This window comes from Mastomys coucha, unplaced genomic scaffold (assembly GCF_008632895.1).
Source record: "Mastomys coucha isolate ucsf_1 unplaced genomic scaffold, UCSF_Mcou_1 pScaffold1, whole genome shotgun sequence".
Taxonomy (NCBI): Eukaryota; Metazoa; Chordata; class Mammalia; order Rodentia; family Muridae; genus Mastomys; species Mastomys coucha.
In genome coordinates, this window is record NW_022196891.1 from 86,917,691 (window position 1) to 86,933,089 (window position 15,399).

The following is a 15,399-nucleotide window of genomic DNA, read 5'->3' on the forward strand; positions in this document are numbered from 1 at the left end:
AGGCTGTGGACTGCTGGAGAAATCCCAGGGGCTATTGGTAAACACCAAGCGAGCAAGCAAGCCTCCTAGAGACGTTCAGAACTCACTCTTAAGGGGGCGGGGCCGAGTGGGGCGGGGCTGGGGTGTAAATACGTATCACATAGTATCACATAGTATGGGAAATGAGAAGAAACTGTGCTCATGTGTAAGGCTTCATTTCCCTAAAGACTGCTGGCTATTCAGCAAAGAGCTGTATCTGGTTGACACTAAGGAGCTCTCTCTACTTACTGCCCCACTAAGGATTCATGGGATCAACCAAGTGTAGGGTTAGAAGCTGTTGTGTGTGTGTGTGTGTGCGCGCGTGCATGTGTGTGTGCACGAGTATGTGTGCGCGTGCATGCGCGTGCGTGTGTGTACGTGTGTGCGTGTGCATGTGGGTATGCGAGTGTGTGTGTGTTTGTGTGTAACTTTGAAGAACTTTTGTTGATAGCTTTATTATTATTAAAAACAAGACTGTGACATACTGGAAACCATATATTAAGAGTTGGAGGCGGAAGCTTCCGTATTAGAGCTTTGGGGAGGGTAATGGGCTCCCGGGCAGAGGACCGAGTCCACTCTTAAGCTTCTTGGCGCTCTCTGCCTCTGTATCCTGTGCTATAAAAGGCCTAGAAAGTGTGTTTACAGTGCAATACCCTAATGAATTGCCAAGGGTCCACTAAAAGTGCACCTGCAAATCCTTTTGCAGAGTCCTTGTGTGAAGTGTGCCATCTCTCTCTGAGAAGGCCTCACCCTCAGCAGAAGGATCTCACAAAAGCCAGGAAGGGAAGATAAGAGAGGAGAGAGGGCAATTTCTTTTGGAAACACGAGTCCCATCTTTTCTTTACCCCAGAGCATCAATGAACCAAATAACCCCTTTCTGCTCCTCACAACAGGAACCTCTCTCAGGGCCCCAAAGCCAGACCCATAAGGTGCCAAATTCCTCCCATGGGCAGGTCCTAGAACCCCATGCAGGCTCCTGAGTCTAAGCATGCAACCCTTTGCCTGCTGGGCTCCTGCTGTGTGCAGAGCTACCCTTGATGGCAGGAGACCACAACCCTGAATCCCACACCCATCTTTCCCTTCAGGAGTCCAAGCGGGGGAGTGGAGTTCTTGAGAGAAGACTGCTGTGCTGTAAGCTTAAAGCCCAAAGTTCTTGACATGGAGTTTCCTTTTGGAACATAAGGACCACTGGAGACACTAGATTCTGTGCCAATGGTCCTGAGTAAAATGTGTGTGTGTGTGTGTGTGTGTGTGTCTGTCTGTCCCAGAGTCGTCTTTCCCCCAATTTTAATAGCTCTTAAAAAACCATTTATGCCTGAGGTGTCAGAGTCATGGGATAACCATTGGTGCTGGGTGGGGTGGGGGGAGCCCAGGGCTCAGCTTACATCCTGTTAAACTTTGACACTGTTAAACTTTTTTAAGGTAGTAAAGTGCCTGTGTGCAAACTATGTGACTGATGTGTGTGTGTGTGTGTGTGTGTGTGTGTGTGTGTATGTGTGTTGAACTTAGCATACTGTGAGAGCAACCATGAGGGAACATGTGCAGCCTACTGCGTAGTGGCTTTATAAGTGCTTTTATGGTGGCCAGAGTTGATATTGAGCCCAGGCCTGGGGCGAAGGCAAGCCTTGGCACCTTGGGAACTCATCCACAGCTCAACCAACCAGCAGCCTCCTGCATCAGCACCCGCCCTCTTTTCCTCTTTCCTCTTCTCTCCCCTCCCTTCCTTCCTTCTTTTCCCTCTTTTCCCTGACTCTTTGAGATAGAGCCTGGCTATTAGCCCATGCTGGCTATGAACTCACTATCTACAGCAGGCTTGTCTCCAGTGCTGCGGTCCCAGGCTTGTGGCCCCTCTGCCGCTCGCTCAGTCTGCAGTGTCTCTGCTGACACAGGCTCCCTCCTCTTTCCTTTGCGTCGCATCTCCTCCCCCCCGCCCCCCCCCCGTTTTATCAGTTCTGCCTTTTCCAGGATGCTCCGAGGAATGCAAGAGGCTATCAGAGTGTTCTGAACTCTGATACTGCTTGTCTTGGAGAAATCAGGAGCCAGCCCTGTTACTTTTACTGTTAAGTAAAACAGTTGCCTTGGTATCTCGAGCCCCCCTTCCACAGCCTGCATCAGGGCACTGGAGGGTTTCTGGGATCATAGCTAACTAAACAGATGTTTTTAAGTGATTTTTTTAAGTCTTTCATTTTTAATTTTATTAAGATTTATTTTGCTTTAGGTTTAGCTTTTGGAGTTGTCAGTTTTTTGAGTGTCACTGTGTAGCCCTGACTGGCCTGAAAGCTAATAAATATGCAGACTAGGCTGGTCTCAAACTTACAGAGAGCCACCCCGTATCTAACTCCTGAATTCGGGATTAAAGACCTATTTTACTTCATTTTTAATTATGTGTGTGTGTGTGTGTGTGTGTGTGTGTGTGTGTGTATGTGCGCACGCGCGTGCACGTGTGAGTACAGTGTGTGTACCTCTAGAAGGCAGAAGGCATCAGATCCCCTGGAGCTGGAGTTTCAAGTGCTTAGCTTCCCGGTGCGGATGCTGGGGAATTGAACTCTGGTCCTTTGAGACTGGTATATGCTCGGAACTGCTGGGTCATCTCTCCAGCACCCCGGGAAGCAGCGTTCCTTTTCTTAAATGACTTTAGTGTGTAGAGTAGTTTTTTTGGTTCCTAGCAAAACTGAGCAGAAAGTAAGCATTCCCCTCCCCCTGGCTCTGAGTCTGCACCTAAGATCCTCAAGCCTCCATGGCAAACACTTTCCCCACAGAGGCACCTCCCCAGCCCCCACCGCGTTCTTAAAAATAAGTGAGTTAATTAAAAGGTTACTTTTAATAAGATAAAAATAGTTCCTTTTTTTTTAAAAGAACCATTTAAATAGAGCACTCTGATCTTGCCTCTCTTTCTTAGCGCACATCTCAGTGTTAATTGTGATGGATTACATAAAGGCCATTTTCATGCAAGTGTCTGCTACACTTTGAGCAGATTCTCTCCCCACTTCCCTCAGTTCCCCTTTGTCCCCTCCCCCAGCAGCTCAGCAGCCCCTCCCATGTCTCCCGAGAGTTTTCTGTGTGATTATCTCCAGGTGCCTTCATTTGCCTACAGTGTAACTTTGTTCTCCTTTGAGAAGATAAATTTCATTTGCGTTATCGGTTTCCTGATGTTAGACACCGAGGTCGGTCAGCCCCGAAACTCAGCTGTTAGTGAATAGCAAGATGAGCAAGAAGAGTCTCTGGGACGTGTCTACTTAGCGCTCTCAGGCCAAATGCCCAGGGGTCATAGATACGGCTGCGTCATACGGAGAATCGATCTATTAGTTTCTTAAAGAAATTTCCACACTGACCTCTATAGTGTCCAAATTAGTGTATGTTCATTCCCATTGCCAGTGTGCTGGGGTTCCTCCCCCTGCTTGGTATTCCTTCCTTCTTGTATGTGTATATGGTCCTCATGGGTACACAATGCAGCAAGCACTCTTACACACCGAACCCTCTCTCTAGCCCAGTGGTTCTCAACTGTCCTAATGCTTCGACCCCTTAGAGTTTCTCATGTTGTGGTGACCCCCAACTATAAAATTATTTTGTTGCTATGTCATATCTGTACTTTTGCTACTGGTATGGGCTGCAGTGTAAATATTTTTGGAGATAGGGTTTTGCCAAGGGGCGGGGGTTGAGACCCATAGGTTGAGAACCACCGGTCTGGCCCTTTGCTTTCCTAATGACTCATTCTGAGTGTGCCAAGATGGAGCCTCAATGTTAGGGTTTTCCCCTTCATTCTTTCCCCCTTTCTGCATTTTGTTTTGTCTTTCGAGACAGTTTTTATTGGGAAAATTGAAAGTGTCATAGACACAGTCCTTTGTATGTGACTTTCAGTTCTGAGTTGTATGTTTTTATGAAGCCCCAGAGAGCCACCCCGGGGAAGCCGGGCAAGGGGCCCCGAGCCAGCCTATGGCATGGAAAAGGTGTGTGAGCGATGTTTCCTCAAGAGCTGAAGAGTTGGAGGCTCATTCACTGCCCATAGAACGCTAGCACAGAGTGGCGTTCAAGCTCTCGCACCGTGTCACTAAGGTGTAGGGTCACTTGGGACGGACCAGGTGTTACACCTAGACCAGGTTTGGTCAGGATGGCTTGCAGTTCCTTCTAGAAGCACTGCTTTGTGGCTCCACGCTGCAGGGAGCGGGTGTTACGAGCTTCTCATGGCGGTGAACAGTGTATGTGGAGGAGAGAGAAATGCATTTCTAGCTTTGGGTGGCTGGGGTTTCCGTCGGAGTGTGCTGATTAGTCCCTTAAATAAGCTCAGATGATGTTGCTTACAGAGACTCCTCCCCCCAGCAAACCAGAAAGCCTGAGGTATGAGTACACCATCGACACGGAGCGGTGCCTTTTCTCTGTCCACTTTTTGTTGTGAAAGTATTTAGGTTCTGAATGCTGTCGCTCACCCCGAATTGCTGTCCACAGTGTTCCAGCTCTGCACCCATGTATATGTACACATGTGTGTACACCACGTGTCTGTGTGTGTGTGTGTGTGTATATACACACCATTTAAAAATCACAGGTGGGCGGGAGAGATGGCTCAGCATTTAAGAACACTGACTGCTCTTCCAGAGGTCCTGAGTTCAGTTCCCAGCACCCACATGGTGGCTCATAACCATCTGTAATGGGATCTGATGCCCTCTTCTAGTGTGTCTGAAGACAGTTACAGTGTACTCATATCAATAAACATTTAAATCTTTTAAAAAACCCACAGGCATTATGATATTTAAGAGGTTTTTTTTTTCCTTTATTTTATATGAACAGGAGTTTTGACTTGGTGTGTGTCTGTGTACCGTGAGTCTACAGTGCCCACAGAAACCAGAAAAGGGCCGGTTTACCCAGACTGTAGTTACAGCTGGTTGTTATCCACCATGTGAGTGCTGGGAACTGAACCCTGCTCATCTGCAAGAGCAGCCAGTGCTGTTAACTGCTGAGCCATGCCTCCAGCCTGAATCCTGACATTTTTACTCATAACAGAGCTCCTGATGTCTTGTAGCCTCTCTCTCCTACATAACGCCAACTCCACCCTCCGAAATCATGGCGAGTTGAGGCTGGGGGGATGACTCAGGGAAGAGTTGGCCTTCATGCTTACAGACTGGTCTAATGCCCAGACCCGGGTGAAAAGATCAGTGGTCCACCCGGGAGGATCCCTGGGCTTGCTGGCCCAGTTGGCTTAAGCAACCCTGAGCCCCATAGTCAGAGAGAAAACTTGTCTCAAACCAAAACTAAGGTAGAGAGTGACGGAGGAAGGTGCCTGACATTGCCTTCTGACCTTCAGAGTAAGTGGACATCCATGCATGCACACACATGAACACTACACACACACACACACACTATACACACAGTAAACCACAAGAAAACTAACAATGATTTGCAAATATTCCGTCATTTCTCTTTTTTTATTTCAAATTTCCCTAATTGCCTCCTATCTTTCCTAAAATTCCCCAACCCCACTGTCACACTGGATTTAATCAAGAACAACGAGTGATGTGGTATCATTTTTTAAAAAGTAACTTGCTTTATTTTACTTTATGTGCCTGATGTGAGGGTATCAGAATCCCCTGCAACTGGCTGTTAGAGCTCTGAGCCGCCATGTGGGTGCTGGGAATTGAACTCAGGTCCTCTGGGAGAGCAGCCAGTGCTGCTAACCACTGAGCCATCTTTTCAGTTCTAGCATATCATCTTTTATTTCTCCTAATCTCTCCACTTTCGGCCTGGGAGGCAGCTTCCCATCTGATACTTGTTTTTAGTTGTCAACTCTTGGGAGGTTCAGACCGGTTTTCTTGCAGTTATTGTTGAGACCTTATGTTGCAAATCAAAAAATCAGGATCGTTAAAAAAAAAAAAAAGTGAAATGGCTATTTCCTTGGGTCTGTGATGTCATGTTGCTCATTAGCTTTGACATGTCCGAAGTCTGTTTTTGAGGTCGTCCCCAAGGCGGTTGGAAAGTGGTTCGAGAGATGTAGACTTCTGTCTCTCCTCAGCAGAAGCCCAGGGTTAAGGACTGCTGGACTGACCCTGGAGCCCGGGGTTAAGGACTGCTGGACTGACCCTGTTCGCTGTGTGTGCGTTCTGTCCCTTGTAAGAACTGCGGTCATCCGCACACTCGGCTGGGGAGTCGATGGTTATTTCACCATCTGCGTATTGTGTCATGCTGGAGAATATGCGGAGAGATTGCTTTTGATGGGATACCAAGCCAGCCACATTCTTTCATAGGTGTTTAAGGGAGACACACCCAAATGTAAAAGTGCCTGGCCTGGGAAGAGAAATGCAGCTGGTGTCTACAGAGCAAACTTTTCTGTCTGTTTGAGACTTTCTTAATGTAGGCATCTTAGCCTGCCTGTCCTGTGCTTCAGTAAGTAGAAGGAATTCGTCAGTAAACACTTAAGGATGTTCTGACTTCCCCTCTTCTTCTCCCCCCTCCCCCTGCTTTGGGTGTGTCCCTCCATATTTTCTGTCCCTATCAGGAGATCAGACTGGCGTGGCTTGGTAGTAAACATGACACTCTGCCAACACAGAGTGGTTTAGAAATGTTAATCTATTTTACCAAGCCAGCATTTCTAGCCGTATGTATTTTAAGCTCTCATAGAACATGTACCTGCCATGCTCAGGAATGTGCCGGGGGCAAGTATCAAAGCCTGTTTTGGTGTGTTGTAGGGTTATACCCTGACAACCTTCAGGAGGCCTGGGGTTCTGGCAGGGAGCAGCGTATAAATATCACAGACAGCTCATTTATCCATCAGCCGATTCCTGCAGGTGCCAGTGGCTCCCATTTGCCCATTCGGGAGTGAGTGGCACTCAGGGGCAGTGCTCTGTCAGGATGGATGAAGGAAGGGCTTAAGCCTGCATGCACCCGCCTGAGGTAACATAGCTATCAGCCTAGCCCTCCTCCGGGCCTCCTGGGAGCAGGCAGCTGGATGGGAAAGCTCAGTGCGTGCTGTTGGCTTTTCTGAAAGACATTTCTTGCCCTCCCCCGCCCCCCAACAAGAACACCGCTGGCTCAGGGTGGAAAGGTAAAGCCGCTGTGCTTGGTGTTTGATGTTTGTGTTTCGGGACATCAGAGTGTCGGTCTCATTTCTGGTGGGCTAACCGATCTGGAGTCGGCGACAGGACTTTCGCACCGAGTCATCTGTAAAGGGTCGGAACCACATTTGGGTGGTTCCACACAGCTGTCTAAATATTTATGGAGAAAAAGGACACGGAGGAGGATTTTTGAAGTACATTAAAGAACTTACATATCTTAGGGACTAGGGGTACAGCTCACAGGGAGAATGTGCGCTTAGCAGGAGCAAGGCCCTGGGTTTGATCCTCAGCACCAGAATAGAGGTGGCAGTGAGGATCCTGTATTGTAAATTAAGGAGTAGAAAGTATCGTGTTAAGTGTAAGCTACCCTTTGCATCATCCATGTAAGTAAACAGCTACAAAGTAAGTTATTAAAAGGTAAACACGGTTATGAAACTTAGTGTTGTAGGGCAGAAACAAGGTAAAAACTTTATTTGATTGAGGTTTCAGGGTCGCCACGTTGCTTTTTCACTTGTACAGCCATTTTCTATTACGTGCATTTATTTACTGTAATTGCGTTCATGTGCTCATGTGCATGACAGGGCATGCATGCGGAGGTCAGAGGGCGGCTTGTCGGAGCCAGCTCTCTCCTTCTGCTCTGTGGGCTCTGGGGATTGAATTCAGGTTGTCAGGCTTTGTCACAATCACCTTTCCCACCGAGCCACCTCGCCAGCCCCTCCTCAGTACAAAAGCATAGTGAAGTGTATCTCATGTGGTTCCTCATGAAGTTAAACAAGAGAATATTCAGAGCAGTTCAAAGTCTTCCAGGTACTGCTCCTCGTGCAGAGAGTGGATGGTGGTGTAAATGGGAGTGGGGATGGAGTGCCCTGGAGTCTGGAGAGGCTGTGTATCTCTCATGGGTTTCTTCTGGCTAAGCAGCTCTTATTCCTGGGTCTTCTCAAATGTCACCCTGATGAGAGAGGGTGAGATGCATGGTCTCTAACAAGGAACCCGTGAGCGTTAGGACTCCAAGGTGCTTGAATCTGATTCTCCATCTGCCTGGGTGCTTGTGTGCGTGCACATATGTGTACACGTGTGTGTGTGTGTGTGTGTGTGTGTGGGAGGTATATCACTGACAGCTCCCCATACAGAGTGCGTGATCAGACTCTCTGTTTCCTCCACAGCTGCCCTGCAGAGAGCCTGGTGGGCATGGACACCTTCTTCCATTCCTTAGTGTGACCTCCCCAACACCAAACTACTAAGGCCATCTCAGGGGTGCCTGTGCCAAGAGAGGAAGGCGGTGTCCCCAGGCCGGAGAGCCATGCCTTTCGGCCTGAAGCTCCGCAGGACTCGGCGCTACAATGTCCTGAGCAAGAACTGCTTTGTTACCCGGATCCGCCTACTGGACAGCAGTGTCATCGAGTGCACGCTGTCGGTGGAGAGCACCGGGCAGGAATGCCTGGAGGCCGTGGCTCAGAGACTGGAACTGAGGGAGGTGAGTCGAGCATGCGTCCCCCGTGTGTTGTGGGGACAGGGAGGGGGTGCTCTTCAGAGGAACCAGCTATCTGCTTAACGTGCTGGCACCTGCTGTGTTTTTAGCCTAAGCGTGTGTTTAAAAGAACTTGCCCTTCTTAGTGTGGGCGTGGCCAGGAGAAGCCCCAGCAGCCCAGGAGACCACTGATGCGCTCAGAGGAAGGGGACTGCAGCTAGGTGGGCAAGTGGGCGTCCTCTAGGTTCCCTTGTGAGATTTTTAGGGAGAGGTAAGGATGAGAGACTCTCCTCACCAAAGCTGGCTTTTTTTTTTCTTCTTCTTTAAAACAGTTGAGTGGGCAGTTGGCATTCGGGTTTGATGGCTGCGTCACAGGGAGAAACCGCCCACATTCCGGATGGCTGCAGCTGCCTTTGTTTGTTTCTCTGTTTCCCCCCTCAGAAAGATGAGGAGCAAATAACACTTAAAGTGAGAGGCACCCAGAGACGTTGAGAAAGCATTTTTTTTTTAATTCTTTAGTTCACACGTGCATTTGTGTGACCACGGAGACTGGAGGACAACCTTGGGTGTCACCCTCAGGAGTCTGTCCACCTCCTTTGAGACAGCCTCTCCCTAAGTCAGGGGCTCATTGAATTGTCTAGTCTCTGCCCCTGAATTCCCAAGCCCTGGGGACTCTAAGCATGCCATACCCGGGGTGTTTATGTGGGTTCTGGGACTCGAACTCACGGTCCTCTGCTTGAATGGGAAGCACTTACAGCTGTCGCTGTCTTCCCAGCACTGCGGGAGAGCTGGTAAGATTGGCACTTGTTCCTCTGGGCTTCACGCATACCATTGTTTGTGTTGTCTGGTTATTTGAGACAGGGTTTCACGGAGAGACCCAGGGAGACCTCCCAGCCAGCAGTCCATACCCGGCAGGAGGTCACTATTGGAAGGAACTTGGTGCCATGTGCTGCTGTTGTGGCAAGGGAAGCTCACTGTTTGCAACTTCCGGGCATTCAGGACCAGAATCTTTTGTAAGGGGCCCACACTTGTGTATTTTGAGTCTTGATGGCTACGTGACGTGTTGGCTGGTGGGCGGCCCTAGTTGAATCATAGCCTACCCTGAGATTCAGACATCCCCAAGCATCAGGAATCACTCAGACCCCTGGGATCTCACTGGGGTCCACGGCACAGAAGAGGCTGAAGGTCACTCTCCTCTCCTGGGCTCCAACCCCTCTTCTCTTTACACTTCTGTAGGGTACCCATTGCTCTCTGGGGCCTCCCCTCTTCTCCTTACACTTCTTCTGTAGGGTACCCGTTGTTCTCTGGGCCTCCCCTCTTCTCCTTCACCTCTTCTGTAGGGTACCCGTTGTCCATTTGGGTCTCTTGTTCCTGAACACCTCCGTTCTGGCCGCCCTTTGTGTTCAGACTCTGGCTTCAGCGTTAGAGTGGGCCGTGTGCTCATTCATTCCCACGTGCAGCCAGAGACTGTCCTCACAGGACGAGTAGAGCCGGGCCTGCCCACAGCAGAGCAGCCTGAGAAAGGCCCTGCCTTGCTGATGGCAGATGGCTGGCCACCTTTGCTTGGTGGTGCATTTGGGGGTATACATACTTAAACATATCTCAGTTCATGTTTAAAAAATGATCTATCACTGGAAAGGTAGTGAAGTGATTTTTTGAGCATTCCTACGTTACGTTAAATTAACAAGTCATTCATAGGCATTAGGATCATTATAATATGCAGGTCAATATCTATAAGCACAGGTAGATTTGTTATCTTGGATTTGCTTCTGATTAGGATTCTGGAGCTTATTTGCTGAGTGGCTGTGGAGAAATGACAGGAGCTCTCAGGGCCTCTGAGTCCTGGTCTGGGCAGAGGGAGTGGTGCAGCTTACGTAGTCCTGTTGCCCATCTGAAGTCATTCTGTCCGGAAGTCTAGGGCGCTGTGCCCCTTTATCCACAATTGCTCACACTTGAATGTCTTTAAATACTGAGTGACTCCCTTAGGAATTGATGGACACCTGTGATCAGGAGGTTCCAGCCTCTCACCTGGTACCAGGTAAAGACTGAATGCCACCTTCACTAAAGCAAACCACAAAGTAGGGCTACCATGGTGCCTGCCCTTAGTGGGTGCGCGGACTCCTGCAGACCTCGGGTAAAAGCCTGCCTGAAAGGAGATTAGGGTGCTAGAGGGGAGGCTCAGTGGGTGAAGTGCTTGTTGCATGGGGGTGAGGATCTGGCTTCAGGTCTCCAACACTCACATAAAAGTGTGTCCAGTATGTCAGTGTGTGCCTGTAAACCAGACTAGGGTATAGAGACAGATGGGTGAGCCCCCAGGGCTCCGTGGCCTGCAGTCTAGCTGAAGCTGAACAACAGATGCAGGGAGAGATTTTTTCAAAAGTAATGCTCTTGAAGACACTGTTTGATAGGTTAGCCTCTGGCCTCCATATGCACTGCTTGTGTGTGCATGCACATGTGTGTGCGTGCATGGCATAGGATGGACGGACACACACACACACACACACACACACACACACACACACACACACTCTCTCACACACACGACCTTTGTACTTTCAATCTGGCCCTGAAGGCTGGCTAGGCATTCATGTAGAAAAGATAACAGGCCTTTCTTAGCACAGGGGCTGGATTTTCAGAGGAGGAAGTCAAGAGCAGCTGCCCATGCTGTGTTGGGTGTGTGTGTGTGTGTGTGTGTGTGTGTGTGTGTGTGTGTGTGTGTGTGTGAAGGCATCTCTCCTGACCAGCAAAAGGTCAAAGGGCAACCCCCCACGATCCTACAACTACCTCTTCAGCTAGGATAAAGGGAGCAGTTCAGGGGCTCCCGTCAAGTGTGCATTGTTGTGTGATTGACAGCTCAGTGCTAAGGTGGGGTTCAGCTTTCACATGGCTCTGTGCTGACTAGCACTCAAGGAGTTTGTCACCTCCGAGCAAATCACTTTCTCTTCGGGTCTCCCACTTTCATCATGTGACAGATAACAGTGGCAGCAAGACCCCTCCCTTTCTACTTCAGCTCCCCTGAATTAGAGGAGCTAGAGCAAACTCTGCATATGCCTCCAGCGGGACAGGCTTCCACACAAAGTTGGAAGTAGGAGGGGATAAACACAGGGTTTCCCCCTCAAACTGTAGCCTTGTGTTTTGTGGGTACCTGGTGCCTAATTTAGTCTCTCTCTCTTTTGCGAATTTATATTTCACCCAAGCTATTTGTCATTCTTGCTAATTAATTAATCTTCCACAGTTGTCTATTTTCCAAATGTGTAAGGGCTTTAGAGACACAGGGACTTGACATTCCTTTCCATCAAAGAAAGGTGAGCTCACGTTACAGGCGGGTCTGTGGTTTGATTGACATTAATCTATCGGCACTTGGTAAGGACTGTGACCTCCTGTTTGATTGACAGGAAAACCTCATTCCCCATCAGTGGAATCTGTCTCTCTTCTGTTTTCTGCTTAACCATAGCCAGGGGGTTAAAGTGATCAGCACAGAGGCTGGTGAGATGGCTTCTACTTTACTTTCTGTTGCTGTGGTGAAACCCTGACTGAAAGTAACTTGGAGAGGAGAGGGTGTATTTCATATTACACTTTATGGTCCACCATCTGGGATAGCCATCATCTGGGATAGCCAAGGCAGGAACCTAGAGTCAGGGACTGAAGCAGAGGCCACGACAGAGTGCTGCTTCCTGGCTTGCTCTCCGTGACTTGCTCTCCGTGGCTTGTTCAGCCTGTTTTCTTATATGACCTAGGACCACCAGTCCAGGAGAGGCACTGCCCACAGTGGGTTGATCATTAAGGAAATGCCCCCAGGGGCCAAGCCGATGGAAACAGTTTCTCAGTTAAGTTCCCAGCTCTGTTTAAGGTTGTGTCAAGTTAAAAAAAAAATAACTAAAAGAAATGGCTCACTGGGTAAAGGCGCCTGCTGCCGAGCCTGACTGATGACCGCCTGGGACATCAGTTTGATCCCTGGGACATGGTAGGAGAGAACTGACGATTGCAAATTGTCTCCCGCCTTTCACCTTGCACACCACAGCGCATAGACAGCATAGTATGCTTGGGTGTGCATTTGAGTGTGCACAGGCACACATGCACAGAGAGGGAGGGAGAGAGTGGGGAGGGAGGGAGGGAGAGACAGAACAAATAAATATAAAACATTTTGAGTAATAATCTTCTGAGAGTAGGGGCGGATTTCTGGTCTTTGAATTCTGTGTTGATTTTTTGTCTTGCGAAGATTATAACTGGAAATCTTAGCCAGCTTCGTGCCCGGCCTCCACTGTAATGATAAGTGAGCCTTCATTTAAGTACGAACAGAGGCGGTTATTGCTCAGCCTTCCCTCTTTAAGTCCTCCTGCTGGGTGTGTGCTCTGCAAGAGGCACAATGCCTTGGGAGAAGGTTTTCTCGGCTCTGGTCATGAGGGCTTCATGGTTCCTCATTACAAGTACAGCTTGTTTCCCTATACTTCCATGAAGACGTTGGCTATGAGAATGAGGGTGGTCCCTTGTTAGTTAGATGTGGTCTAGAATCCCTAGAACGACCGAGTGCCGAGCCTGGTGCATACAAGATGGTGGTCTTGCAGTTCTCCAGCTGTGGGGGGGATAGCGTGACTTATTTTCCAGAGTCACTAGACTGTGTTATGAGGACCTGCTCAGAGCCTGCTTTATGGCTGTGTCTGAAGTATTCCTCGTGCCCCAGAGAAGCCGTCAGTGCTTGTACGTAATTCCTTTCTTCTCTGAGGTGGAACCACACCGGCTCTGCTTCTTGATTGACAGCTGAAATACTGGGTGAGGCGGGCAGCCTGTTAGAGCTTAATACACGATATTCTAAACTTTTGCTTCTGGCTGATTACCTCCTCAGAATGCCTGCATTAAGATCAAGGCTTTAATCCCTTGTAATTGCCAGGCCCGCCATGTGCAACCCTCACAGATGGCATTAAAGCCATGCTATGGCTCACAAAACTAGAGCAACCGAACCCTCAACAATCTTCCGCCATGAATAGTCAGTGTGTGCAGTTACACATCATCTCATTATAAACGAATGGAGGAAGGGTGGAGCCGTAGCTCAGGGGTAGGCTGCTCGCCCGCCGTGTGCGAGGTCCAGGACTCGCTCCCCAGCACGACAATAGGAAGGAGTCCTATCAGCAACAGAAGAACAACTCAGGAAAGGGCTTCCTTGGGCTCCTGTTGGAAAGGTTTGAGTTCATACGTCATGGCGGACGGCATGCCAGCACCAGCGACGGCCAAGCAGAGAGCAGTCAGGAAGTGAGGCAGGCCAGTAAAACGTCAAGGCCCACCCCCAGTGACCTATGCCTTCCATCCACCGAGCTTCCACAACTTTCCCAAAGGCAGTGCCATCAGCTGAGGACCAGGTGTTCACACGCACGAGCTGATGGAGACATTGCATACTCAGGTCACAGACAAGCTGACTTCCACCCTGCAGGGTTTTGTTCCCTGGGATCTTTCCACAGCCGTTCCTGTGAACACTGACTCTGGTACACACCCGTCTGCCGCTGCAAACACTAGCTGACACTTTAGTACATACAGACATGGACGCTTCTGTTAAGATGCTAAACTCCAGATAAATCCAGGAAGTGCTCCCGTGGAACTGCCATCCTCCTGTGGCTCTCCCTATTCCGTCCCGTCTTAGCTGCTTTTAAGTAACCGACTGACTCAGAGATACAATTCCTCTTTCTGGGAACCCGTTTTTACTGCCTAACTTGAGGCATCAGAGCTGTGGGTTCAACACTAAAATACAACCGATATGTATGCCCAGTTATCGCCAGGGTCAGCCAGGTCTGGCTTCCGTTTGGTGCGTTAGACAGGAAGCTGAAGGTCTGGGCTTTTCCTCAGGGGAATGAGGTCCCTCTGGTCATGGAAGAGGTGGTTTCTGCTTGGAGTCCTCTGCCACATTTCATATAATCTGTGGTGGCGTTTAGTGGTGAAACCTGGGGAACCAAACGGGGCTGAACTTGAAGCTGGGTGTGCACGGCTGGGCTCGGCGGGAGAGGCAGCCCTTGCACGGAGCACGGGGGGGGGGGGGGGGGGGGGGGGCGTTGCTTGGTACACAGTTAGCTGCAGTGAGATAGCTTCTGATTTCATTTACTGTGATACAACTTGTAGAGACAGGGCCAAATAAGCCTGTGCTGTACCATACATATCTCAAGTGAGAGCATTATAAGAAGCTGGGCGCAGCGTCTTTCCACGCCGGCGTGGAAGCAGCCAGAGAGGTGGGTGGGGACAGAGGGGGCTTCTTTGGGTACAGCTTAAGAAACCAGTCTGAAGCTGGAAATCTCACCAATGGGCCCTCCTTCCTACAGGATCCCAGAGCCCAACATTTTAAATTAGAGCGTCAGAGAAGGCACCTTCAAGAACAGCGTATTCCATCCACACCAGGAGCCCCCATCTTCCGAAACCTTTTACATTTTTTTATTAGCATGTACAGGGTGATAGGATTCATAGTGACCTTCTTTGGTGTGTGGTGTACTTCAGCTGTGTGCACAGTCTCCCCCACCTTCTCCTGTCCCCTGCTCTCGCTCCTACCACACGCCCAATGCTGGGGTTATGTGTGGGAGACCCCACCCAGCTTGTCCTGGTGGTGGGATGGGACCCAGGGCCTTGCACACAGCGGACAAGTACCCAACCAACTCGTTACAACCACAGTGCCTGCATATCATTGTGTATGTACATACACATATATGTATACTCACATGTATGTGTATGTATGTACACACATGGGCGTACACATCCTGAAGTACATGCATACATGGTCTAGGAGTCACAGATGAAAAACAAAGTGACATTTGTCTTTCTGGGTCAGGTTTATCTTGCTTGATATGCTCTCCGGTTCCATCTGGTTTCTGAAAGAGAAATTTTTTTTTTTTTTTTTTT

General features: G+C 49.3%; 1 protein-coding gene across 4 annotated transcripts in view; it reads left to right on the forward strand.

Annotated features, from left to right (window-relative positions):
* The window catches only part of Ptpn14 (protein tyrosine phosphatase non-receptor type 14), a 150,962-nt gene that overhangs the window by 50,187 nt on the left and 85,376 nt on the right, over nt 1-15,399 (forward strand). For 2 of the 4 annotated variants that reach the window (XM_031338535.1, XM_031338563.1), the window contains exon 2: nt 8,222-8,532. In XM_031338535.1, coding sequence (XP_031194395.1) covers nt 8,359-8,532 — 174 coding nt within the window. In that variant the 5' untranslated portion in view covers nt 8,222-8,358. The other 2 variants (XM_031338546.1, XM_031338555.1) reach the window with 2 other exon arrangements.